A 27,667-nucleotide genomic window follows, 5' to 3' on the forward strand; every position below is an offset into this window, starting at 1 on the left:
CAGAATAAATAGAAGGGGAGATAATGGACATCCCTGTCTTGTACCCTTTTGTATTTCACATGAATCCGTTAAATCTCCATTAACATGTGCTTATTTCTTATGTTGACCGAATGCACAGACATTGGATGTGTGACCATGGTGCATGGAGGTTAGCCATTCTTTCAGTGTGTGTGTGTGTGTGTGTCTGTCTGTCTCTCTGTGTGTAAAGATCCCTGTAGTGATGTCATATTGATCATTAAGAAGCAGTGGCTTCACTTGATACTTGTTAACAAAAGAACAAATCAGTTTCAGCTTGGCCACTGAGGGCAAAGGCAATAGCAGCAAAAAATACAGCTTAAAGACAGCATTTTGCAAACACACAGGCTGTAATAAAACTGTTTTTGCCTCCTGTCTAAAAGCAAGCAGTCGTGAAGTCACGTGGATCTCCTCTGGGAGCTTGCTCCAAATCCTGGGTGCTACTGCTGAGAAGATCCTGCCTGTTTTTCTAATTAGTGTGCGTGCGGGAGGGGACTTGAAACAGGGCGGAAGTTGTTTCACATATGGAAGGAAGCAATATTTGAGATATTCTGGTCCTAGGCTATTTAGGGTGTTAAAGATCAAAACTAGCACCTTGAATTGAGTCTAGAAACAATCTGGCAACCAGTAAAGGTGTCATAAGTTCATTGTTCCCATGATCTGGTAGACTGGCTCCAGTTGAAATTTTGGCAGCCACAGTTTGAACTAACTAAAGGTTACAGGCAGCCCTATGTAGAGTGCATTACAGTAGTCTAATCTGGAAAGATTGAGACCAGGTCTCTATTCTCCAGAAAGAGTGCTGGTAGAAAGGTGTGAAAAAAGCACTTCTGGAAACCACCGCTGCCTGGCCATCCAGAAGCAGTGCTGGATCCAGGTGTACTCTCAAATTGTAAGTCTTCTGCTTCAGGGAGAAAGCAACCCCCATCCAGAAGTGGGTGCACTCCTGCATCTGGCTCATCAACACTCGCCCCAACCAACAGCGCCCCTTGTCTTGTCTGGATCAAACTTCAGTTTGTTTGCCCTCATGCAATCTAAAACTCTCTTCAGACACCAGCTGAGGACTTCCCTAACCTTTCCAGGACTGGAAGATGGGAATGAAAGATCAAGCTGTATGTCATCTACATACTGATGATACATGAGCCTAAATCTTCAGATGACCACGGCCGGTGGCTTCACGTAGATGTTAAATGGTAATGGAGACTGAGGGCGAGTGAGGGCAATTTTACCAAGAGTTAATCTAGACCACTGTTCTTCAACCTTGGGTTCCCCAGATGCTATTGGACTACAACTCCCATCATCCTTGGCCGTTGGCTATGCTGGCTGGGGTTGATGGGAGTTGTAGTCCAACAACATCTGGGGACCCAAGGGTGAAGAAGAACAGTGTTCTAGACCAGCGTCAGGCTTCCTATATCCCCAGCCACTGGCCTACAAAGTATCAGGAGCATTAAAAACCAAGAAGCATTTTTAAAAAGTGTGCAATGACCACCAATGCCTGACTTGGTAGAAGTTGTGACAAGAAGACAGGATAATTCATTCAGGAAGCTGTTTTATACGGGAAGAGCTTCCAATTAGTATTTACCTAGCTACCTTAATATGAAATACAACAATTGGAATCATATTAAGTACTTGCGATGGGGTATAGTATAAGCAACTAGCTAGCTTTAGACATGATTTGTTTATTCATCCCTTTTTTAAAAAAACAAGCACGGCCAATGATGAGCTAAAAATAGTTCCTCCTTCCGGACTGACATTTTCATGGGGGGGGGGGGAGAGTTAAGTTGTCCTTTCTTCCTCCTACCTCTGCTAGTTACTCCCTGCTAGTTATTTTTCTTTTCTTTATGTACATACAGAATTTCCCTTCTCCATTTGGCGCCTCTTCCAGTGGTTTTGCAGAGTCTGAGGCAAAAGCTTAACAAAATCCTAAAAGTCTCTAGCAGATATTATTCAACTATGCTTATCTGATACTCTTTGCCTGGTCCTGACAGGAAGGACCACTCTCATTTTCTCAGTGTTTGCTGGCAGTGGTGGGGTTTGGGATAGGTGGGGAGGGTGGGGGAAAAGGAATATTTCCCCCCCCGGCTTTATTTCTGAAGACAGCTTCAAAAATCCACCCTGCACACTAGTGGTTTCTGATGATGTATAAGGACTTGTTCAGTCTCCTGCAATAGATATCTTGCACTGGACTCTGGGTGAATTATTTTCCCCTCTCCAGGAAATGGTGAATGTGTAGATCATAATGGATACCATGAGAGTAAGGGCTCATTCACATGGGAGCTGAACTTCGCAGTAAAGATGCAGGTTTTACCATTGCGATAGATTTGCAAGGTTCACACTTCCAACCTTCAAATTCACTGTTTTCCTTTCACACAAGTAGGCATTCCTCTGGAAAGGTTTATTATTGCTGTTTCCTTGTGTCCCCGCCCCTAAGTTTACATGTTTACTCCCTCCGGAGTATGGATATTGCTAATGGAGAAGGAGAGGGGTTTTTTTTTTTTAAATTTCATTGTTTCTTGCAATTGACATGAAACTGTATGAAACTGTATAGAGGGGGAGTGAGTGAAAGGCAGCTTTTGCAGGTGGCAGAGAGAGAGGGAGCAGATGATGGGGCATAAGAGAGCCTGCCCACTAAAAAAACATTGAGGCAAAGCAACTACACAGAGAAGCGTAGTGAAGCTGAGATGGTTTTTCCTTTCCTTTTTGCATTATAATTGGATTGGGTTGATACGGGAAAACTGTATGGTAGCTGCTGATTGCCTGCAACATCATGTGAACCATGCAAATTAAACGGGGATGCTAGTAGCACCAATCTCACAGTAAGTTGCCGTGTGAATGAGCCCTAACACTTGTGGTCCAGGGGGATTTTTCTTCCTTCTGGCCTATTTCTCAAACCTGTGTCTGGGCTAGGGATCGGGGAGAAATTAAATTCAATTTGCATTTAGAAGTGACCCTACCAAATTTGCACTTTCCAAATGGAAACACTGCCATCTTTCAAGATTTGCACTTCTCTGCATTTTGCAATGCAGGTCTCCAGCCAAGTCATGTGTACAGAAAGGCATATACTGGGGTAAAGCATGCACAAAAATGCATGCATTAGCTAAAACAGCATGCAAAAAATGCATGGCATTGTGGAAAATTGCTTGACAAAAATGTGTATATTAGGGAGTGTTCCGGGCAAACCTGTGTATATTGGGAAAAAATTGCACTAAAACCAGTGGAGACTGGTCCATTAGGGCAAATGGGGCCCTGCCCTGCCAACCTCAGGTCTGCACCCAGCCAACCCCCACCTGTCTGCCTTCTTACTTAGATCCAGTCCAGGGGGCGGTCCTGGCTGTCAGCTCCCTCCTCCTTAGTCTCACTTTTGCCCTTGCAGAACTCAGCAGGCAGGAGGATGGGCCAGACTAGAATGAGTTGGCTCTGCCTGTCCTTGGCTCTGGTTCTGCCTATGGCTAGCCTCTCTGACCAGTGCCGGTGCCAGGCTATTTTGTGCCCTAGGCAAGGCTAACTACTTGCACCCCCCCAAAAAAATTGCTAACTTCAATTTTCAAAAACAGATGTTTTGTAGAAAAAATGAAAAGCACAAAACTTGAAACTGCTAAATTTATTTTAAATTGCAAGAATAAGTAATACAACAATCTTTTATTATCTTCCTCAAATACAAAACAAAATGTTTCAGCACACAAATCATTTTGAATAATCTTGTGAATTGTGATGTTAAAATTTAAGTCTCTTAAAAGTTTCAATTTCAGGCACATCAAAATCTCACTTTGTGTGCCTTTTCTTTTGCAAATTTTGTCACCAATTCCTTCAGGTCAAGTGCCGATGCTTCGGGATGTTCAATTGATGTAGATGCCAAGCCAACTCTCTTTTGCAGCATTGTTGAGTGTATGTAAGTTTTTGTAAGTTTGAGCTTTGAGAAACTGTGTTCACCACTTGCCACTGACACTGGAAGTGTGAGAAGGATCCTTAGAGCAACAGAAACATTAGGCACATTATCCAGGAGTTTTTTGTTGTAGTATGAAGAGAAGTACTCCTTGTGGCGGCATAGACTTTGGAAGTCTTCGAGCTGTTGCTATAAGTTCACAGCACAGATCTTCAGCATCAATATCTTTGTTTCCATTGTGCATCAATGATTTTTCCAATTTCTTGCAGGCCTTAAGTATATCTTCAGTAGATTTTTTATTAATACTGTATATATCATACAGGAAGCCAAGTAGGGCATTATATTGTGTAGCTGTTGGAATTTCTCTTCAACAGATTGTATGGCCATGTTTAAGACAGCATAGTAGAAACCTACTTTGCATTTCTGCTTTGGATCTTGCGGTGCCTCTTCTTGGGCCTCATACTCAAACTGTCATTTCTCCTTTTTCTAACCTGTTCTGTCTCAAAGTTTGGTAGTATTTCTAGCTCCTTTGCAATCTCAGTAGCATCTATCAAAACTTGTTGAAAACCCTCATCACACCTGCAGCCCACAAGGTAATTCTTGGTCACTTGCAATAGGCTTGTAGCTGAATTTAAATCAGCTTCCTCATTTTGTAGTAGCTTGCCTGTAAGATTGACTTCAAAAAGGATGTTGTACCATGTAAGAAGGGATACCACAAACTTGAACTTACAAATTGCATCAGCAAGGGCCTTAGCTTCAATTTGGGAAGTATTTCCAGATAAACCTTTTAGGCTTGTGTCATCAAAGATGTCTATTAAAGCATCATATATACTACCAAGATGATATCTCAGTGGTTTCAAAGCATTGATCCGACTCTCCCATCTTGTTTTGCTCAATGGCTTAACAGTTATGCCTAAGTCTGATATATGGCTAGTTAGAATTTGTCAACGCTGAGTCAATGCAGAGAAATAATTATAGATCTGTTGAACCAAACTGAAGAAACTAGTTGCTTCTGTCATAAAGGCACCTGTAGTCTCCTTTAGTGGAACAAATCCCAAGAAACATTCTCTTGCGATAACCTCAGGCTCAGACATCTCATTATCTGATGGTTTGATTACATCAACATAACGTACAATCATTGTCATTTGTTCAATATGACTAACTTATTTTTTCATAAGACTTTAAAATTAATTATATTCCATAGCACTGTTGTGGTATTTATCTTAAAATAAAAAAATATAAATTGTCAGTTGCATTTTTTACAAGGGTGAAAAAAACTAATCTGTATAAAATTGTGCCCCTCTGGCTACCTAGCTGGCCTAATGATAGCACTGGCCCTGTCTCTGACTTCTGCCCTGCCAGTCTCAAGGGGCACCAGCCACCATTGAATAAACACTGGTGAATTTTCATGAGGACTTTTTTTAAAAATCACAAACCAAATTTAAGAGTGGGGGGGGACGAGAAAGTGAGAGAAACCAAAACCAACAGATTCACCCATCCCTAGTCTGAGCTATACGCCTTCGGTCTCCAGCTGGGAGCTCACATGACCACTGTTCATTATCAAAACAATCCCCTGCACATAGACATCTGATATAAGGGAGTTTAGTTCTCCCCTTTACATCCTAATCTTCCATGTCCAGAGGTTGTTGTTTTTAATACAGGGAAGAGCATTCAGTCATAACCCCCCTCCCATTCACTACCTGAAGAGGTAGAGCTCACATACAGATTTACAAACTCAATGAGAACTAGAGGGCTGCGTATACTTATGAATGAAACCTCTTGGTTGGGCTGCGGCATTCATTTCCTGTCAGATGTCTGAACATGGCCCATTCAGAATGGTAGATGCCAGATGCGAGGGCATAACCTAGACTACAACCGGATGCCATGATTATCTTTAGGCATATACAAATTTATTGCCACTGAATAGCAAACAGGGCCAGCGAGCGATCTTGCCACCTTTCCCTATCCTTCCTGCACAGCCCGAGGGTGAACAAATAGGATGGACCTGCCCTTCCTTCCCCCCCGGTTTCAAAATAGATATTTGGGGGGGGGGTGAACTTATGTCCGAAGAAGCATTCTTAAGACCGGCCGGCCTTGTCTTTAATCTGTCTCTGTAAGTAGAACAGGTTGGATCTGTCATGGGCGATGGTGACGTTGCCGCTGTTAAAAGGGACGCTGCATCTTTAGCAAGGCGAGACGGAAACATTGCAGCCTGCGCCGTAAATCTCAGAATAGAAAGGAGGCCCCTTTCCTCTCCTCCCCCCCCCCGTCCTCCTCACACATGTTACACCGATTGCGTCCGCGAAACATTTCAAAAACAAACAAAACCTCAAAGGCATTTGGAAGTATAAGCAACTCAGCTGGTTACAGTTTCAAATCCTCCCCGCCCCCCCGTCTGGATGAGCTTCTTTTTCTTCCTCCTCCTCCTCTTCAAACCTCCTCCCCTCCCCCGCTCCTGGTTTCTTTTCCACTGGTTTTAAAATGCGAAGCAACTGATGTCTCTTAAGTTGCAGCTCCTGCTGCAACCTCTCCTAATTGCCATCGCCGGGCATCATGTTCTGCCCAGGCAGGGCGGAGGAGAGGTGTAGCTTGCCTTCCGTGCCTCCAAGACAGGTCTTCTCCGTAATCAGCGGGGAGCAAAAAAAAGCCCACAGATCAATGCATCGGCAACTGACAGGGAAAACGACTGCTTCTTGCTAGCACATGCTGAGGCTCGCCTGCGTGTCTATGGTTTGCCCAGAGCCGAGGAGCTGCCTCCGCCTGGTCCATATGCTCTGGGTTCCCTGCGATGTTTTTTGCGTGCTACTGTGCACTCCGGACTAACGTGAAGGTAAGAAGAAGCGAGGCAGCGATTTGGCCCGGATTGCGCCTCGCGCTGGCGTGGGCAACCCGAGCCAGCGGCAGAAAAATGTCTACCTGGCGCGGCTCGGGACTTTGGGAGTGCTGCTTGCTTGAGCAGGCAGATCGTGACAGGTGGTCGTGCAGGCTGCCTGGCGTCGTGTATTTATTTATTTGCATTGTGTGCCCGCGCGGCTTGGTTGGGGAGGCTCGCTCGACTGTGCCACAGCCGAGCTGACCTGCGGCGTGGAAGAATTTGCGGGTCGGGCTCGGCTCTGGCGCGCCAGAATCACGCGCGAGGGTGTTTTTTTGTTTTCCCCCTTCTTTTTCTTTTTTTAAAAGGGCGAGGGGGTTGTTCTCTTTCGAGAAGGTCCCGGTAGGCCACGAGCTAGACTCCGAAAGCTCTTGTTTGCTGCCAGTTGGCTGCTTTTGGTCTCATGCGTACAGTTGGGCTTCCTCGGTGCCTCCAGCGATGCGAGGTCCGCTTGTTTTCTTGCTGATCATCTGTCTGGAAAGACCAGAGCTCTGTCTGCCGTAGCCAGACTCGTGCGCCACTCTGTCTCTAACTTGTCACAGAATGCATACAAAGCCAAATGCTCTACCGCGTCCGGCAATAGGATCAATATGCTGGGAGTGGGGCTGTCTGTGCTCCCCCCAAAAAAATGCGTAAGGAAGAGATCCTTTGGCTTCGTCAGCCACTGACAGCAAGCTTTTGTCATCCGCCTTCGGTTGCCATTGCTTCAATAACTCCCCCCCCCAAAAAAACTTCCAACATAAAAGTTGCTGGATTTGATTCCTCCTCCGCCGGCCGAGGGCGAGCCAAACCGAGTGGATCCGTTCCATTGCGCTCCGCCGAGCGAGGGGGCCAGCCGGCGATTGGGAAAAGCGTGGCATCCTTCACATGAATTACCGTCTTCCGCTGTCAACCTCTTGGGGAGGTGTCAGGCACGACGGGATGCGTCTGGGAGAGTGGGGAGGGGGCGGCTCACACCAAAGGAAGGCAGAAGATCAGTTTAGGGGTGGGAAAAGTTGGATTAGGATTTGTACAAGAATTCCCACCCCACCATCCCCAGTCCTAGGCTGCTTATTCCATTGTTTGTGAGAAAGTTTGGTTGGCAAAGCCGGCGCAGCTGAATGAGTGAGGCTAATGCAATGAAAAGGCAGGTTTTGTCAATGGACTGGTCAGGTATGTAAATAGGAACTGCACCAAAATGTTGCAGTGTGAAGTGTACACAGGAATCCAGGAAACTGCCTTATACCGAGTCAGACCGTTGGCCCATCTAGGGCAGTGTTGCCTTCCCTGACTGGCAGCTGCTCTCCAGAGTCTGAGGCAGGAATCTCTCCCGGCCCTACCTGGAGACGCTGGGACCTTCTGTGTACAAGGTAGATGCTCAGCCACTGAGCTACGGCCCTTCCAGCCACACTGTTCCATCCACCCCAGTTTTTCTGGTTTAACCCCCAACAATGAGTCAGCATTCTGTGGACACTGAGCATGCTCAGTCCTCATTGTTTTTTTTTAATGGAGCCAGCCCCCATGTTTTTTTCTAAGCCCCCCCTTTATTCTTCCCATGTGTGGGGGATGGGATGGTACCAGTTTGGCTACTTGAGCAAGGAACCATGGGTACCAATGGGTGGTACCATTTCATCTAAATGGGTGATATCAATGGGTAGTACCGTGTCATAGTTAAATGGGTGATATCAATTATATCAATGGGTGGTACCAGTGGTACCAATTCTCCTTAAATGGGTGTACCAACAGGACCAATGGGTGGTACCATTTTGGCTACATGAGCAAGGACACTCACAGGCTGAACATCAGAAACAGAGAGAATGAAATGTTACAGCAAATGTCTGGAATATGGGGAAATGCTGTCGATCTCAGGCAAGTTCTCTAGATGCTTAAAAACTGAAGAGAGAAACTGCTGAAGTTTAACTGTCTCCTAAATGTGGTTGACAGCATTCACTGGCATTTGTCCAAAACCGTGGGGAAATGTCACTTTATTTTGGGGCATCTGTGAAATTCAGTGATTTTTTTGACATTCACTGAAATACAGGCTGTTAATGTGAGTTGACTAACTGGGGGATTGTATGCATTTCCATCAAGGAGTGGATAATGTTTACAAATTAACAGCACTAACAGGGGATTTATCAGATTATCTGTGCAATATGCATAATTTACAAGTGGTGCAAGAAAATGTGAATTGATTGCAGATGTCTTGTACATCAGCAGGGTACTGTGCATAGCCTCTTTGGCTATTATATATGTGTGTTTGCATGTGTGTGTGCAGTTATTCAGGGTCTCTGGGGTGGGTGGGTCTTTTTTAGGACCCAGGTCCCAGCAGGGTCTCTATGTCTCCAATGTCCTATGAGCCAATCAGCATGAAACTGGAGTGTTTAGCCACTGAGAACAGTCTTCTCACTTGCTTCCTTGTTGTTTCCTGCTGATTGGAGCCAATCAGAGTGGGAAAAGTTCCTATTAGTTCCTCCTTCAAAAGGCAAGTTGTGGAGAGTGAGAAGTCTGTACTCGAAGAGGCAGTGGGTCTTGATGATAGCATCCCATCTACATTATCAAGCAGTTTGGTAGCAGCAGGGGGGAAATGTGTAGACACTGAATTCAGTAATTCAAGCAATATATCTGTCAGTGAGAACAGACAGTAAAATGGTCACAATGATAGAGAAGCAGAAAGCAGTATTCAGGCCTGGCCAGATTATTCTATAATCTTGAAGATTGTGTTATCTTCGAAGTGGCTGTGACTGTGGCTGTGAGAGGGCATGGCTGAAACATGAAGGAACCCTGCACTTCTGAATTGCCACTACACTTCTGTATTATACAGTGGCTGTATACTATAGCCAGCGTGGATTCTTCACACTCTGCAGTGTTAAATTGAAAACACCCTCATGCCATTCTGATGCTTCCCATATGCTCATTCCAAAACAAAACCTTGCAAAACTTATAGTCCTGAACTCAGAAACGCTTGCTTAACAACTCTCTAAATTTTCATGGTAATACACAAAACAGTCAGAGAGAATAGAGAGTTCAAAGTCTAAAAAGAGCGGAAAAACCCCCAGAGCCCTTTTGGACTTTTTTCTGTGAGAGTTCTCATAATCTGTTGAAATTCATTAAAAATCAGCCATGTTCACAGAGTACCTGTAATCCTATTACTAACCTTGCCCCATACTCTGACCTACATCTTCTGCAGTTTAAAAGTTAAAAAAAATGCCTGGCTGACTTTTAATTAATTTTAGAAATTTTGGCTTGAACTCAATGATAGTGTCGAGCATGCTCAGTAAGAACCAACTGTCAGTGTTCTAAAAGCCAGACTCACAGCTGCTTGGTTTGGCTAATCGGGGGGCCATACCCACACCAGACTTTGATTTCACATGAGACAGTCATGACTTCCCCCAGAGAATCCTGGGAAGTGTAGTTTGTGAAGGGTGCTGAGTGGAGATTGCTATTCTCCTGACAGAGGTCCAGTGGCCAGAGTGGTTTAAAAGTCAGCAACTCTGATTGAAGGTCTGTGAAGGGAACAGGGCGTCTCCTAGCAACTCTCAGCACCCTTCACTAACTACACTTCCCATGGTTCTTTGAGCGAAGCCATGACTGTCCAAAGTGAAATACTGTAAAGGCCTGGTGTGGATGTGGCCAGGGACAGCTTTAGTTTAAATTTGGCTGGGAGGCTGCATGTGCCTGCTGTAGAATAAAAAGGTGTGGGAAACACTGAAAAGCAATGATACTGTTCACAATGTTTTCCTTTTGGAAAGGAAAGGGGCTTTCCCTCTGCCCAGTGCCCACCCACCCAATCTCCTCCCCTCCCCCTCCTCCTCCCCTCCCTGCCTTTCTCTGGGGCAGTGTTGGAATACGACCCGGGAGACCAGGGTTCGAATCCCCACATAGCCATGAAGCTCACGGGGTGACCTTGGGCCAGTCACTGCCTCTCAGCCTGAGAGGAAGGCAATGGTAAACCACCACTGAATACCGGTTACCATGAAAACCCTATTCATACGGTCGCCATAAGTTGGGATTGACTTGAAGCCAGTCCATTTCCATTTTCAAACATGATTGCACAGAAATAAATCCCATTGAACTCAAGAAGTATGCAACCAATCAAACCCACCCTCCCTTCTCCTTCTTATCCCCTCCCTATTGCCCCTTCTTTCCCCCTTCCTTTGCCCCTCCCTCCCCATCCAACCCCTTCCTTCCCCTTCGCTGTCCCCTTCCTCCTCCCCATGGTCATTTTTACCTAAAGCATTATTTCACAGGAGTAAATACCATTGAACTCTACAAGCATGCAAATGATCAAACCTGCCCTCCCCTCCACCTTCCTTTGCCCCCCTCCAATCTGCTCCTTCCCCTCCCTCCAGTCAGTTTTACCTATCCTAACCATGATTGTATAGGAGTAAATCCCATTGAACTCAATAAACATGCAAATGATCAGACCTGCCTTTCCACTCCTTCCCTTTGTCCTCTCCCTTCCTCCCCTCCTCCTCTGCCCTCTTCCTCCTCCCCTGCCCACTCCAGCCCTCCCTCCCAGTCAGTTTTACCTATCCTAAGCATGATTGCACAGGAATAAATCCCACTGAACTCAATAAACATGCAAATGATTAAACCTGTCCTCCTCCCCTCCCCCTCCTTCACTAAAATTGCAAAGTAAATCAGACATATTTAAAGTGACCATCTGAACTGTATCAACTGTCTTAATAAAGTTGCTTTCTCCCTGCTAAAACAAGATCAGTCTTCTTTCTATTATTTGGACTGATTGCAGGTGTTGCCACCACTCACCATATGCTCAGAGGGACATGTTACCAAATTCTTCCAAGCTACACAGCAAGTGGATTGAACTGTGAAAGACCAACCCAAATTGTGTTTGCATTTTGACCAATTTCTAGGGCAGTAGAATATCTCAGAGAGGAGGTCAGGTCTCCTGCTCCCCTGGTGCATTCACTATAGCTACCCAATTTCCCTGCTTTTTAAAGTTTGATAGAAATATCTGTTGGCTATAGGTACATTCTTAAACCATGAAGTTTTTTGCCTATTAGTGAATATATATAAAATTTAATGGTATAGTTTAAACAGCTTGCATCTGGGAAGTAGGCTTCCCTAAGTTTTCATTACTTGAAGTGAAAATAATTTCTCAAATATCACTCAAGCCTGATGACAACATTGTATGTTACCGTAAATGCCAGAAACTTGGTGAATGTTGACATTTGCTAGTGAGAGTATACAAATCCCAGCAGGAAATGTCAGACTTCTTTTTGACATTTTATAGCCATGACATGGTGCATGCCCTTTACTGATGAATGATGGAAAGGGTGTGCGTGTGGCATTTGGACACTTACTAAAGATACTCAGTTGGCTTCACAGGTAAAAGCTCAGATTTTTCTGACATTTCCCTATTGCTTTTTCAAATCTTAAAATTGCTAGTGTCAACATTCACCACATTTCTGACATTTCCTGCAACATATAAATGTTTGTCTCATTCTGGGAGGAAGGGTGAGATATAAATTAATTAAACATATATAAATATTAAAAACCAGAGAGACATATATACAGATTGGGTGAGGAATGAGAGGGATTCATGCATTTATACTAGCTCTTTTTAAAAAAATCCTTACTTAAGTTATGTCTATGAAATGGAGAAAAAATAATCTAAGAAAGGCTAAAGAAAAGAGGAAGTAGGCTTTGTGATGCGTCCTTCCCTGGCTCTCCCTGTCAGGTTCCTACCTGCTCGTGGTTACTGCCTGTCTCTAGGCACCACCAGGGACTCCACCAGTCCGGACCGCACTCTCTTATGGTTTACCTATCCGCTCTAGCACAGATCTCAACAGATCCCCCTGCTAGGCAACCACCAGTAACGTCCCAATACTAGTATTCCCAGAGACTCTGAATACTGGTATTGTTATTCTCTTCACCGCTGCCACCATTTGTTACAGTTCCCCTTCAGCCTTGGTCATTACCTTACCCTCCCTTCTGGTCTGTGAAACCCCAGCCAAGGATCAGGCCTTTGGTAAACCAAATTAAGTATTTATTAAAGCTAACAAAGCTAACAAGATTAACAAGATTTCTTCTTAAGGCACATAAGCATATGGTTTTACTCAATACTAATCCGAACTCCACCTCCCTCCTGGTAAACAACTCTCTAAACCCCACCAAGCAATCCACTCTTTCTCTTCTCCCCCGCAGATTCCACTCTTACTCCTCCTTTTATACATTCAGCCATTTTAAACACTCAGCCAATCATCTCGCATTCTACTGCCCATTCACTCCCCCTCCTCTTTCACTCCACTTACCATGTATCTTCTAAAACAACAACACTTACCATATATACATTAATATAGGAACATCACATTTCCCTCCCCCTTAAACAACAGCAGAGTATTATTCCTGTTCCAGGATTTATACGTCGCGTTAACAAATAAAAGTCTCTATGGGGAAAATGTCTTTCTTTGTTCCTCTGTCTGGTCACGTCACTGCAGTCCTAGCCACTTGCCTGGAAAGTCCATCGGCCAGTACATTGTCCTTGCCTTTTATGAACTGGAAGTCCACTTGATAGTCCTGTAGGGCCCAGGACCACCTCTGCAGCATAGTGTTATGGTTTTTCATAGTCTGCAACCATAACAAGGCCCGATGATCCGTAGTCACTGTGAATCTTCGTCCCCACACGTATGGGCGCAACTTGTTCAGTCCCCACACGACCGCTAGGCACTCCTTCTGGACCGACAAATAGTTTTTCTCCCTCGGCATCAGCTTGCGACTCAGGTACGCCACTGGATGTCTGATGCCTTCTCTCTCCTGTAGCAAGACAACTCCCAGCGCCAGGTCCGACGCATCTGTAGCCACGATGAATGGTTTCTCATAGTCTGGTGCTATTAATATGGGTCCTTGGCACAACGCTTGCTTCAGTAGATCAAAAGCCTTCTGACATTCATCCATCCATACCACACGCTCAGAACACTTCTTCTTTGTTAATTCATGCAAGGGGGTTGCTATTTCCCCAAAATTTCTCACAAACTTCCTATAAAATCCAGCCACACCCAGAAATGCCCTTACTTGTTTTTTGGTTAAGGGGATCGGCCACGCTTGTATTGCCTCCACCTTGCTCCATAAGGGGGTGATTTTCCCATTCCCCACCTTATGTCCTAAATAGATTACTTCCTTTAGTCCAAACTGGCATTTCTTAGCTTTTATTGTGAGGCCTGCTTTTCTTAAGGCCTCCAATACTGTTGTCAGGTGTTGGACATGCTCAAGCACCGACTTGCTAAAAATGGCCACGTCATCGATATAGGCCACTGCAAAATCTGACATGCCTCGCAACACAGTATTGATTAGCCTCTGAAATGAACTTGGTGAGTTCCTTAGTCCCATGGGTAAGGTCACAAACTCATATAACCCATCTGGTGTACTGAAGGCAGTTTTGGCTCTGGATTGCTCGTCTAGTTCCATTTGCCAAAATCCTTTACAGAGATCTAGTGTAGAGATAATGGTTGCTGCCCCAAATAACTCTAACATTGCGTCTACCCTAGGCATAGGATACGCATCTGGGACAGTAATTTTATTGATTAGCCGATAATCAATGCAAAACCTTGTCGTTCCATCTTTTTTCGGAACCAGGACAATACTTGAGGCCCAGGGACTGATGGATTCCCTGATCACTCCTAATTCCAGCATATCTTCCACCTCCTTTTTGATCTCATTCAAAACTTTCCCATTCACACGGTACGGAACGGATCTGATTGGGGCATGATCTCCAGTATCAATGGAATGTATAACTATACTGGTTCAGCCAGGTTTGTTGCTAAAGAGATTCCTATAGGTTTTCAAAACTCTCAGAATCTCTTCTTTTACTTCCTCCTTCTCCTCCTCTGACCATTCCACTTGATCTACCCCTCCTTTGTCTTTGCTTTCCTGTACCAAATCTGGAAGTTCAGGCCCACTTCCCTCAGGGAATAAGGTAACTTGCAACACCTTTGCATCCCTGGTATGGTAAGACTTTAACATATTTACATGAACCACTTTGCTTTTGTTTAGTTGGTCTGTGGTGATTACATATGTCACTGTGTCAAGCCTTTCTCTGATGGTATATGGTCCTTCCCAGTTAGCCTGTAATTTGTCATGTTTCCTGGCTATGAACGCCATAACCATATCTCCCACATCATACACACGTTCTCTGGCTGTTCTGTCATACCAGTAACTTTACTTCTCCTGTGCATGACTCAAATTCTCTTTCACTACTTCCATCATTGATGTTAATTTATTGCGGAATTCCAATACAAAATCTACTACAGAAGTTTTGTACTCTCCCAGAGTTCCTTCCCATGAATTTTTTAATAGTTCCAAAGGTCCCCTCACTTTTCTAGTGAACATGAGTTCAAAGGGTGAGAAGCCTGTTGACTCTTGAGGGACTTCTCTATACGCAAATAAGAAGCATCCCAAACGTTCATCCCAGTCTTGTGGGTGATCTTGAACATAGCTTCTGATCATGCCCTTCAAAACGCCATTGAATCTCTCTGTTAACCCATTAGTGGCGGGATGGTAAGTAGTGGTCTTTAGATGTTTTAGACCACAACATTTCCACATACATTGCATCACTTCTCCCATGAATACACTGCCTTGATCTGTCAGCACTTCATGAGGGAAACCCAGCCTCATAAAGATTTTTAATAAAGCCTCTGCCACTACAGGGGCTTCTACAGATCTCAGTGCTTCTGCGTCTGGGTACCTGGTGGCAAAATCCACCACCACCACTAGATATTTCTTGCCATGCCTTGTGGGTTTGGAAAAAGGGCCCACCAAATCTATTCCCACTCTATAAAAGGGTTGTCCGATTATAGGAAGGGGCTTTAAGGGTGCCTTGGTCTTTACTCCACTCTTTCCCACCTTTTGGCATATTCCACAAGATAGACAATGTTGTTTTACATCCTTGGAGATATTTGGCCAATAATAATGTGCAGCCAATCTCCTCTTGGTCTTTTTTATTCCCAGATGTCCTGCACATGGGACATCGTGGGCTACCTCTAGCAATCTGGTTCTGTATTTGCTAGGTACTATCAATTGCTTCACTGGTTCACATTCATCCTTTCTCTCAGCAGGCATCCACAGTCTATTTAAAATCCCATTCTCCCACACAACTTGATTCCTCAGTTTGTCAGTGAAACGAATCTGTTGGGTCAGGGCTTGCTCTTTTATTTGATCCAAACTGGTATCCTTATTCAGTTCTTCTCTGAAGGGCTCTGTCTCTTCTCCAGAGACCAGGTGATACAATTTGTCTCCTTCAGCAGGCCTGCTTGTGGTTGCTATGGTGACCTGAGGCTGGCAAACAGATTCCTCTCTGTTTCTTTCCTCCCCCAACATGGCTTCTTTTTCTCTGCCCAGTTGCTGTCTGGTCACTACATATATTTTCCCCTGTGCCCCCATAACATCTCTTCCCAGTATTACTGGTTCTTGTTGCTGGGCATTAATACCAACTTTATATTGGCCCTTTCGGCCTCTCCATTCCATTTTCACTAGGGCCACAGGCAAACTCTCTGGTTGACCCCTCACTCCTTGGATATTCACCGTTTCCTGAGGTAATATTTCTTCAGATTTTATTAAATCTGGTCTCAGTAACGTCTGAGCGGCACCAGTGTCAAGCAATGCCCAATAATTTGCCCCTTGTACACTCACTTCCTCTCTCAGACTTGAATCAAGGTCTGTTACTTCTGTCCAGTTTATCTGGCAAAACTGAACCTTTTTCGCTGTTTCTAAAGCCTTGGGCTCTGTTTTCACTGCCCTTGTCTGAGCAGGATTACTAATGGGGTTGGCAACCTCACATTGAAAACGTAGGTGCCCCGGTCTACCACATTTGTAGCATAATTTCTCCTCTGTTTTAGGGTACACAGATCCACTCTGGGGTGTCCTGTGCCCTTCAGATTTTATTGGAGGACTCACTCGCTGTGGTACCACATCCCTTCTGCCAGCACTAAATGGTCTGGGTTTAAACTCTCTTGATGTTTTCCCCACCCAGACAGTTCTATTGGAGGCGAAGTGATCCGCCATCTCGGCGGCCTCCTGCACAGATGTAGGGGAACGGTCTTTGACCAGGAGCCTTATTTCTGGTGGTAACTGATGGTATAATTGATCCAGTATCATGAGGCTTTTCACCTCTTCCACTGACTGAGCTTTGGCACTACTCATCCACTTTCCAAATATATCCATCAATTTTGCTCCCAGTTCCACAAAAGACCTCCCTGCTTGGATCTGACAGTTTCTGAAAAGCTTTCTAAAGTAGTCAGGTCCCAGTCTGAACCTTTTGTATACTGCCTCTTTAAACTCAGCATAGGTGACGGGCTTGTCTGAGGGGAAATATTGGTATACCTCAGCCAATTCCCCTTTAATCAGATTTGATAAATACTGCATGTATTTATCTTCAGGTAGCCCCCACAACTGAGCTGCCTTTTCAAAGGTTGTGAGATAAATTTGAGGATCTTGACCAGGCTCATAGACAGCAAAGTCCTTTGGAGTAATTTTTATTTTTGCTCCATCTCTTTCTTTCCTTGTCTCATCAGAATGAAACTTCTCTCTTTCAAATTTTAACTTTTCTGCCTGTAATTCCGCATCCACTCTCATTCTCTCAAATTCCAACTCCCTCTGTTTTTCCTTCTCTGCAGCTTCCATCCTCAATCTCTCAGCTGCCAACTCCCTCTGCTTGTCTTTTTCCTCAGCTTCCATCCTCAATCTCTCAGCTTCCATCTTCAATCTCTCAGCTTCCAACTCCCTCTGCTTGTCTTTTTCCTCAGCCTCCCATCTTAACTTCTCTCTCAAGTACTCTATATAAGCGGGATTGCTTAAATATCCTTCTGGGGTCTCTTCCCTGACAGGTTGTTTTTGCTGGGCAGTTGCAAATCCTATAAGTGCTACCCTCAATTCATCTACCCCTTTACCCTCGTGAGGTAAATTGAATGTTATGCACTTCTCCACCAGCTCCTCTCTTTTCATTTTTATGTATTCAGCCATGGTCACTCACTCTTTGCCACACACTCTTTGCCAGTCACTCTCACAAGTAATCTTGTTTTGTTATTTCTGTTTGCCACACCACTGTTAGGGATTCTCTAGTATTCGTATCTGGATTCTCTGTTGTTCATATCCCACCGCTACTGCCACCACATGTGATGCGTCCTTCCCTGGCTCTCCTTGTCAGGTTCCTACCTGCTCGTGGTTACTGCCTGTCTCTAGGCACCACCAGGGACTCCACCAGTCCGGACCGCACTCTCTTATGGTTTACCTATCCGCTCTAGCACAGATCTCAACAGATCCCCCTGCTAGGCAACCACCAGTAACGTCCCAATACTAGTATTCCCAGAGACTCTGAATACTGGTATTGTTATTCTCTTCACCGCTGCCACCATTTGTTACAGTTCCCCTTCAGCCTTGGTCATTACCTTACCCTCCCTTCTGGTCTGTGAAACCCCAGCCAAGGATCAGGCCTTTGGTAAACCAAATTAAGTATTTATTACAGATAACAAAGCTAACAAGATTAACAAGATTTCTTCTTAAGGCACATAAGCATATGGTTTTACTCAATACTAATCCGAACTCCACCTCCCTCCTGGTAAACAACTCTCTAAACCCCACCAAGCAATCCACTCTTTCTCTTCTCCCCCCCAGATTCCACTCTCACTCCTCCTTTTATACATTTGCCATTTTAAACACTCAGCCAATCATCTCGCATTCTACTGCCCATTCACTCCCCCTCCTCTTTCACTCCACTTACCATGTATCTTCTAAAACAACAACACTTACCATATATACATTAATATAGGAACATCACAGGCTTCAATAAATGCAGTCAAATTCCACAAATTAACAGCTTGGTATTTTACCACTTTGTAGTTCTTTAATTAGCCCACTTTTTTTTTTAAATAAAAAAAGTAGGTTTTCAGAACTTTCCTCTTTCAGACTTTCCTCTTTCAACAAGCCTTTTAATTTGAGATCTATCCCAGTCTGTGTCTGTGTTAGAATTGCTTTTAATATGTTTTCTTTAATAATATGTTTTAACCCTTTTTTTTTTTTTAAAAAGATTTTTTAAAGCTTTTAAAAAAATGTTTTTGTTTTGTTTTAATGTATTTTAAGGTCTTTTTATGATGTTTTTAGCATTTCTGTTTGCTGCCCTGGGCTCCTGCTGGGAGGAAGGGTGGGATATAAATCAAATAATAAATAAATAAATAAACTTGCAGCTGGATAAAGTAGCTAGTACTGCCCCTGGTAACATATCTTTCCCTTTGGTGAGTCAGTCAGGCTTGGGGCAGGGATGGGGAACCTGTGGCGCTAAAGATGTTGCTGGACTTTAGCTCCTATCAGCTGCAGCCAATTTGTCCAGTGCTCAGAGATTATGGGAGTTGTAGTTCAGTAACATCTCGAGGGTTACAGGTTCTCCATTCCTGGTGTAGGGGATGAGACTCTGCCTTCTGGGATTCCCTGACACTTGTCAGATTTTAGCACAGCCTGCACTAGGGGATCCTGCTGCACTCTTACTCCTTCCTGTGAGATGATGTAATTGCCAATATAGTGGCAGAAAGAAGGCGGGTTAATGGTACCCTGGGATTCCCTTCTCCAATGGGTGAGGACTAGTGGGTGCAGCCAGTGTGGAGGCTTGTGTTTTGGTTGCAAAACCCAACATGGTTTGCTTGGTTTGGGAATCACTGGCTTAAAGAGTGCGCTGAAATGTATATAACTTTGTGTTTGACTGTTTGATTCACCACCACCACCTTTAATGTACCGTTCACTTTTTTTAAAAAAGGCACAGTGCACTTTCATTAACACCAGTCCTTCCAGTTTTAACTTCTATCAGGAAAAACCTGGGATATTTTGTGTGTTGCATATGCAGCATATTGTCAGTGCATTGCAGGGAAGGGATTATTTGGGGACCTGATATTCTTTGGTCATAGCCTCGCACACAGTTGCCTGTGTAATGGCTTTTTCAATGTTCTCATTACTTGTCTATACTTTTATATATTTGTATAGTGCTCACTTGCATTCTGGCTGGAATGGTGACTAAGCAAACTATGGTGTGAAAAAGCTCTATAGAAATCAGTGGGCCATGGGCCATCTTTCTTGAACATGCCTGGGATGATGTGATAAGAGCATTTATAACCTCTTTCACAATACCATTATTACTAAGTTGAAATTGCCATCAGCTGATTGGGGATGGGGAAATTGGACCTACACATGTTGAATGAGTCTTCTTGTGAATATTTTAGCATGCCTAGATCATCCTTCCCCAACCTAGTGCCCTCCTGATGTTTTTGGCTACAGCTCTATTACAGAGCTCTGTTACAACTCTATTACAGAGACTACAGCTTTACAGCTTCATTAGCCATAACCATTGGCCATGCTGGCTGGGGCTGATGGGAGCTGGAGTCTAACAACAGCAGCTGAAGGCAGAGGGTTGGGGAAGGCTAGATTATAACATTGCGTGCCTTGAAAAATACCCATGTTGTGTTGCAATTGGGACTTAGCGAGCCATTAATGGGATAAATTAAATGTGCAGTTCCGTAAAAGTCAACTCAGGTCACCTTTAATACAGGAAGCATAAAAGGCAATGAGAACTGGACCTGCAATAGGGAGCTTTTGTGGATGTAACCCTGATTGCTTTAGGGTTTGCTGTGAGATTTTCTTGCACAAAATCGCATGGATATACCAATCAAAGGGAACCATGGATTGATCCTCAGAATCTCTTCCTCTCTCCACCCCTTCCTCCTTTTTCAGGGCGTTTCACTCAGTGTGGACATGAAACACTTTTTAAGGCAAAAGTTGGTGACAACAGCTCTGCTTTTCTTTTAAGTAGAATCGATCAGCTTCTTTCCCATTCCTGAAAAGAGAAGCCTTAACTTTGGGATATCGTTGGGGTGGCTGACTGAAGTGGCAGTGATTACTGCTTACACATACAATAATTCCTGTTTTATTCTCTTGACACAGAAAATTGCTTATTTAAACAAAATAGTAAAAGGTGCCTTTGCTCCTCCTAAAATATACTGTACGAAGCTTATGTGGAAGTTGTTATTAATTATATTGGCACAGAGTGATCCTGGCTAGCACCAGTTAGTTGTCTTTTTTTTCACTTCTCTTTCTCTCAGTGTTTGGGATAAGTCTTAATGGCTATGGATAATCAACACCATGGAACTATATTGTAACTGGAAGCCTTTAAAGACAAGCATACATCTTTGAGCACAGATTACAAGGCAAAAGTTGGAACCTTTAGCATGTCTTTGTCACTGGGCCTTGCCTGCTGCTGGTGATTTGTGATTGTCTTTCACATGTTGCATTTATTGATGGGCATCATTTTTGGAATCTTCCAGGGGCAAAACCTCCTTGCTTACATTTGTCCCCCCACTTCTAATCTGCTTATTAGTAGGACCTTCAATTTTGCATACCCATTATTGAGGAGGCCCGTATTTGAGTGCAAAATTGTGAATGAAGTAGACACTCCATTTGTAGTGAATGGGGAGCCACAACAGGCAGAAGGAAAAAGTATGTGTTAATAATGTTCCAGCTCTTCTGTCTTTCAGAAACCTGCCCTTGAGCTGTCCATGGTCCTGAATCAAGCTCTGGGCCTATTTCTTCTAAAGTGCTGCCTGCTTACTCCCTGCTGGTTTCCTGATTCCATTAAGAGATTGAGTTTTGGTGCTTGCTACCTAGTTCAGACGTCCAGAGGCTATCACCTGCTGCTGCAGAAGCTTTGGACCAAAACCTCAAAAATCATGGTTTGGGTTAGTGATGACCTATTCAGGCAACCCACTTCTTATGATTTTTGCCAGATGGAGCACATGTGACTTATGTGCAGGACAAAGTATGTCAGATGCATCACAGTCTTGGCAGAAAAAAAAGGCTGGCCACATACAGAGGATTGTCTGTTCCTATGCTGGGTTTGTTCTAGCAGTGACTAATTATGAGCTTCTTCCATTGAGGGACTGGGAAAAAGGACTTCCCTCCAACAAGGGTTCTAAATTGGCTTATAATGTTTGCCCCATTTTTTGTGTTCTCTTGGGAACTGTAAAGTGGGGGCAGGACAGTACGTTTCCTAAGCAACTACATAATGCTGCTCATCATGAAACCTTGGCTCCTGACTGGTGGCTGGAACATGGAAAGTGACATCAGCAGGTCAGAAAGCGGGGTTTTGGTGGCAGTCTTACCTATCAGATCATGAATGCCTGCCATGCTAGCACAGGAATGTGTTCCAATGGTGCATGCTGTATAGTCCTCTTCAGATAATGCAAGTGGAGCTTGAGAATAGGGCTTAGAGATAGTGAGGGACTGGGTTTAGAGATAGTTAGAATAGTGTGGATTAAGGACACCTTATGCTGTTATATTTATCTAGTGTATTAATAAAGAACTGTTTGGTTTTCATCATCCCATCCCTGATGCTCGGATACTCTATGAAGGGAGGGTTTGTCACATTCCTGCATTGAGCAGGGGGTTGGACTTGATGGTCTGACAGGCCCCTTCCAACTCTACTCTTCTATGATTCTATGATGTATCATTGATAGTGTGGACTCCCAGCAGAAGTGGGAATCATGGAGATAGGCAACAGGAATAGATGATATGAAGTTTGGTATTAAGACCTCTTCCCCAGGGATACTGAGATTGGACTACAATACAAACCATCTGGAAGGAAGGGCAGTTTTTTCTCATGACTGCATAGCGGGGTTAAAATAAGTTACGGGCTGAATGTGCGCCAATAGCAGCTATCACAGCATTGCCAGCCTGGCCTGCTGTTGACCAAACAGGCACCAAAATGGGGCATCAGCTCCAAGTATCTTTCATTATTGATTGTGGACAAATTTCAAGATAAGAGCGCTCAACTCATGATAAAAAAAAATATTTACAAGTGGGGAAAATTCTTTGCCAGCTTTGGGCAGTATCACTATTTAGTTCAATGTATAAATCTACTCCTTGTCTTCTCTTTCACTCCCCATGGCTTCACTTCCATTTTGCCACTATGAAAATCATATGTTCTTCTCCTCCTCTAAAACCTCTCTCTTAACTTTAAACCTGCAAAAGTGCTGTGCTCAGAAAGGGGACAGTGAAAAAAGTAAAGCAAAACCACAATAGTGGAGATACTAAAAGACTGGGATTGTTATATATGGAATGCAAGGGATGGAGCTGTTTTTCTCCTATTCATACTGGGGCTTGTGGCTTTTGATTAGAAGTCTGGAAATGACAACCTACATGAACAAATCTGATGGAAAGCGAGTTGGTAAAACATAGTAGAACGTAGTGCAGACTGTGCCTTTTTCTTTCAAATTATACTTTTTGGAGAAGGCTAAGTAGCAGTGCTAGATATAGAAATCCTGGCTGCCCATTGATATTACATATTTCTCTTTGATTTTTTTATAACAATGTGGTGGCAACTAAAAATGCAAGTTAAAAAAAGCAATGTACAGTAGTGATCGTCTTGTAGGAAATATTAGTTATGAGGTTTATGCAGTGTATAACGCAGAACATAAGAACGGCCTGGTAGATCAGTGGCCAACCAGATGCTTCTTGGGAAACCCATAAGATGGAACTGAGTGCAAGAGCACTTTCCCCATTTGTGATTCCCAGCAACTGGCATTCAGAGACATAGTGCCTCTGACAGTGGGGGTAGAACCAGAGCTTGGAAAAGTTACTTTTTAAAGCTACAACTCCCATCAGCGCCAGCCAGCATGGCCACTGGATTGGGCTGATGGGAGTTGTAGTTCAAAAAAGTAACTTTTCCAAGCTCTGGGTAGAACATAGCCATCATGGCTACTAGTAGCTATTGCTAGTCTTACGCTCCATAAATTTGTCTAATTCTCTTTTAAAGCCATCCAAGTTGGTAGCCATCACTAGATCTTGTGGGAGCATATTCCATAGCTTAAACATTGGCAATGACTCATAAGACATGGATGATGTAGTATTGTCTCACTCTCTCTGGGTGTATTTATTTAGAAAGGTGGGCAACAATTTTAATAGAAATAAATAAATGGATTTCTTTAAGGCTTTAGTTATGCCGACGACAGTCCTTGCAGATAGATTTTGCTGTTCAAGCCCTGAACTCTGTTTGTTTATTTGAAGCATTTTTATCCTGCTCTTCAGCTAGAAACAAAAGCTTACAGAGTGACTCACAAATACCAGTGATGATAATCCAGGTTGTGCATGTGTGATGTATAAGGAAGGCAGAAAGTTTTGCCCATTTTTTTATATTGTTCAGTGCTATATATGAGAAATATCCATCTTCTTTCTATTTTTAAAACAAAGCCTCAAAAAATCACTTGTGTGCCACAAGGTATAGTGGAAAGAATTGCTTCAGTTAGTTTATGGTTGCAACACTGTAAATCAGAACAATGTCATGGAATACATCTGATAGTGATAAACTGCCATGGATGGCAGGTCTCTTGTTTACTCTTTCTTGTTTTGTATAACTATCCTGAAACAGCCCAAAAGAGGTATTACATTTTATTTGGAGTTTGTATTTGACATTTTAATCATAAGGACATTGAGCAATGTGCCAAGTCTCTGTGTGTAACTGTACATTGTACATACAGTTTGTTCTGCTTGCTTACTCCTACTGTAACACTTTGTTTGTGTGTACTTGTTGCTATTGCCTCTACATCCACGACTCTATAAATCTAGACTCAGCATGGAATGCAAGTGAATGGAAAGTTAATGTTCAATACTGTGAATGTTTGCACTGCGATATCTTACTCACTGTTTAAGCAAAGGCATAAACCAGGTGTGGGGAACTTAAAACAGTCATGGCTTTCTCCAGAGAATCCTGGGAAGTGTAGTTTGTGAAGTGTGCTGAGAGTTGTTAGGAGGAGCTTATTCTCCTCACAGAGCTACAGTTCCCCAAGTAGTTTAACAGTCAGACCATCTTCCCAGAGAACTCTGGGAACTGTAGTTTCATGAGGGGAATAGTGGTCTCCTGACAACTCTCAGCACCCTTCACAAACTACATTTCCCAGGAGTCTTTGAGGGTAGCCATGACTGTTTAAAGTGGAACAATAGTGGAATAAATGTATGGGGTGAATGTGGCCCAAAAGAGCCCTCTCCTTATCTGCCACCCCAACTTCCAAGGGTGGTGGAATTATCAAGAGGGACACACTGCCAATCTTAACACCCGAGAGGGTCTGCAGAGAAGGAGGCAGACTTTCAGGTATATGAGGCTTTAGTCAATTGAAATAGATTGCTCCAACCCAATGTTTTGAGTTTTTGACATTCAGAGAGACCTGTCTATAATAAATGCTTCATCAGTCAAGGTTCTAATAATGTAAAAAGCACACCAGAGGAACATTACATCACAATTATATTACTTTTGAGAGGTAATGTGAGGTATAACTGGATGGAATGCAGATAAATCAGGTACACAGAGTTAATCCAACTCTTCCGCGCCTAGACCTTGCAATCTAATGCAGCATTATGGAATATCTATTAAATATTTGCCTTGACCAAATTGTGCTTGAAAATGGCACACTTGTTGCTCTCCCAAATATATATTGCATGAGATATTTTCATATGTTGCTTTTGAAGCACTAAACCAATTGAACGCTACCTATTTCTTAGGTTGCCATTTAGGAAGGGTGGAGGGGCAGTCAGAACATAACAACATAAAAGAGCCTGCTGGATCACGCCAGTGGCCCATCTAGTCAAGCACCTGGTTCTCACAGTGGCCAACCAGATGCCATGAGAGGTCCACAAGCAGGACCCAAGTGCAAGAACACTCTCCCCTCCTGAGGCTTCCACCAACTGGTTTTCAGAAGCATACTGCCTCTGACTATGATGGCAGAGCATAGCCATCATGGCTAGTAGCCATTGATAGCTTTATCCTCCATGAATTTGTTTAATTTTCTTTTAAAGCCATCCAAGTTGGTGGCCATCACTGTCTCTTGTGGGAGCAAAGTCCATAGTTGAACTCTGCACTGCCTGAAGAAGGACTTTCTTTTGTCTGCCCTGAGTCTTCCAACAATCAGCTTCATTGAATGTCTACAGGTTCTAGTGTTATGAGAGAGGGAGAAAAACCTTGCCTCTGACTTGCCTTTTCTCTCCACTAAAAAGTCTCAGATGCTGCAAACTTTCCTAATAAGGGACTTGCTCCATTCCGTTGATTATTCTGGTTGATCTTCTCTGAACCTTTTCCAATGCTACAATATCCTTTTTGAGGCGAGGTGACCAGAACTCAGCCCTAACCCCCATGTTTTAGCTTACATGAAATTATTCCTCATGAGCACCTGCATCTCTAGCAGTTGGTGTGCTGAATACTCTTTTGTTATCAGCTTTGGCTGGCCAGTTTTGCCTCTCATAAGTTGGGTGTTGGTGCAAAACTGGCCTCCCTGTATTCTTACAAGCTGCATTTTGGGCAGACCATAGGGTTGGCTCAGAAGCTTATCGGGACTTCTTTTCTGAGAAGATCAGTCACGGCGGCCAAGTTGATTTATTTTTATTTTTATTATTACATTTATATCCCACCTTTCCTTGAAGGAGCTCAAGATGATGTACAAACATGGTTCTCCATCTCCTCATTTTTTCCTCATTGAGGTAGGCAGAGCTTGGAAAAGTTACTTTTTTTAAACTACAACTCCCATCAGCCCCAGCCAGCATGGCCATTGGATTGGGCTGATGGGAATTGTAGTTCAAAAAAGTAACTTTTCCAAGCTCTGGAGGTAGGTTAGGCTGAGAGACAGTGACTGGCCCAAGGTCACCTAGTGAGCTTCATGGCCAAGCGGGGATTTGAACCCTGCTCTCCCAGGTCCCAGTCTGACACTCTAACCACTATACTACATGGTCTACCTAGGGTGTTCCCTAAGGAAACAAATTGTCCACCATTACCGAACACCCCTGCAATGTGTAAACACAGGGATGTATTTGGTATGTACTTATGCACTTTTTCAGTTAATGCATGTTGAGGGCAGAAGCCATAGGAGGACCTATTCAGGGCCTGCTGCCTTCCCCCCCACACACCTCAAGTATTCCAGGCCTCTTCCTGAATTTTCAGTATTCCTTGTCCACTTTACAAGAATGAACTTCTCCCATTTTCTCGTGTTTCTACTGGCAAGCACTGGGCCCTCACTTAATTTTTTTATTTCATTGCAGTCATGTATGTCAATACTTTTCTAGGAGCCCTTAGCAGTGATCCCTTTCTGACAGATACCTGACAGATGTCTGGACTCTTAATTCTCCCTCAGCTTTAACTGCAGGACCGGGAGGAGATTTAAATAGTGATTGTACCCCAGAGACATAGAAGAGGCAGAGACAGCTGCTATTATATGTATATACATACATGTACACACTTTGTGAATAATTACTGAAGAATTTAATGATGAGCAGACACGGTTTTATTCATCAATAAGTCCTATTGTGCTGTTAACAACTCGTAGTCAATTCCTAGACTATTAAAAAAAGCCTTTCGCCCTCTTCCTCAGCTCCTTGAGAAATCTCATTTCCCCCCTATCAAATTCCCAAGCAGCTTTCCTTCCTGTCTTGGAAGGCACGTCTTAAATCCCGGCTCAAACTCCATCTCCCTCATTGATTTACAGTGATGCTTGCTAGAAGGGGCTATGTTGGAATGGGCTATGGTGGTCATGTGCAGCTTCTGCAAAGCTGAGAAAAGCTGCACTGACCAATATTGCTTTTTCAACACAACAAAGGTAAAAGGAGTTCCTGTTCTTCCTCTTCCTCTTCCTCCTCCTCCTCCTCCATTGTGGTCACAACTGAAGTGACCTTGCTCAGGACATGGAGTTGTAAGCTACCCTTGGAGCTATTAATACTCAGCTTGGGCCAATAATATACTTCAGGGGGTGGAGCCATGCAAATGATCAGTATTGCCTTGACAGAGGGCTCCCCTGCTGGCTCAAGCTTATGGTCAGTGCAGAGTGGCAGGATATCCAGTAGCAGTGCTGGTTCCATCTTCTGCAGGGTCCTCAGGTCCTCCTCCTCTCTCAGGC

At 43.8% G+C, this 27,667-nt stretch overlaps 1 protein-coding gene across 8 annotated transcripts in view; it reads left to right on the plus strand.

The window, feature by feature from the left end:
• Positions 1 to 27,667, plus strand: part of DLG2 (discs large MAGUK scaffold protein 2) — a 1,398,326-nt gene that overhangs the window by 454,269 nt on the left and 916,390 nt on the right. The window contains exon 1 of one of the 8 annotated variants that reach the window (XM_061628935.1): positions 6,348 to 6,725. The exons of the other annotated variants lie outside the window; for them this stretch is intronic. Within the exon in view, the coding sequence (XP_061484919.1) occupies positions 6,684 to 6,725 (42 nt within the window). The 5' untranslated portion in view covers positions 6,348 to 6,683. Of the gene's footprint in view, positions 1 to 6,347; positions 6,726 to 27,667 lie in introns of those variants that run through there. 8 annotated transcript variants of the gene reach the window in all.

Source organism: Rhineura floridana, chromosome 5, assembly GCF_030035675.1.
Source record: "Rhineura floridana isolate rRhiFlo1 chromosome 5, rRhiFlo1.hap2, whole genome shotgun sequence".
Classification (NCBI taxonomy): domain Eukaryota; kingdom Metazoa; phylum Chordata; class Lepidosauria; order Squamata; family Rhineuridae; genus Rhineura; species Rhineura floridana.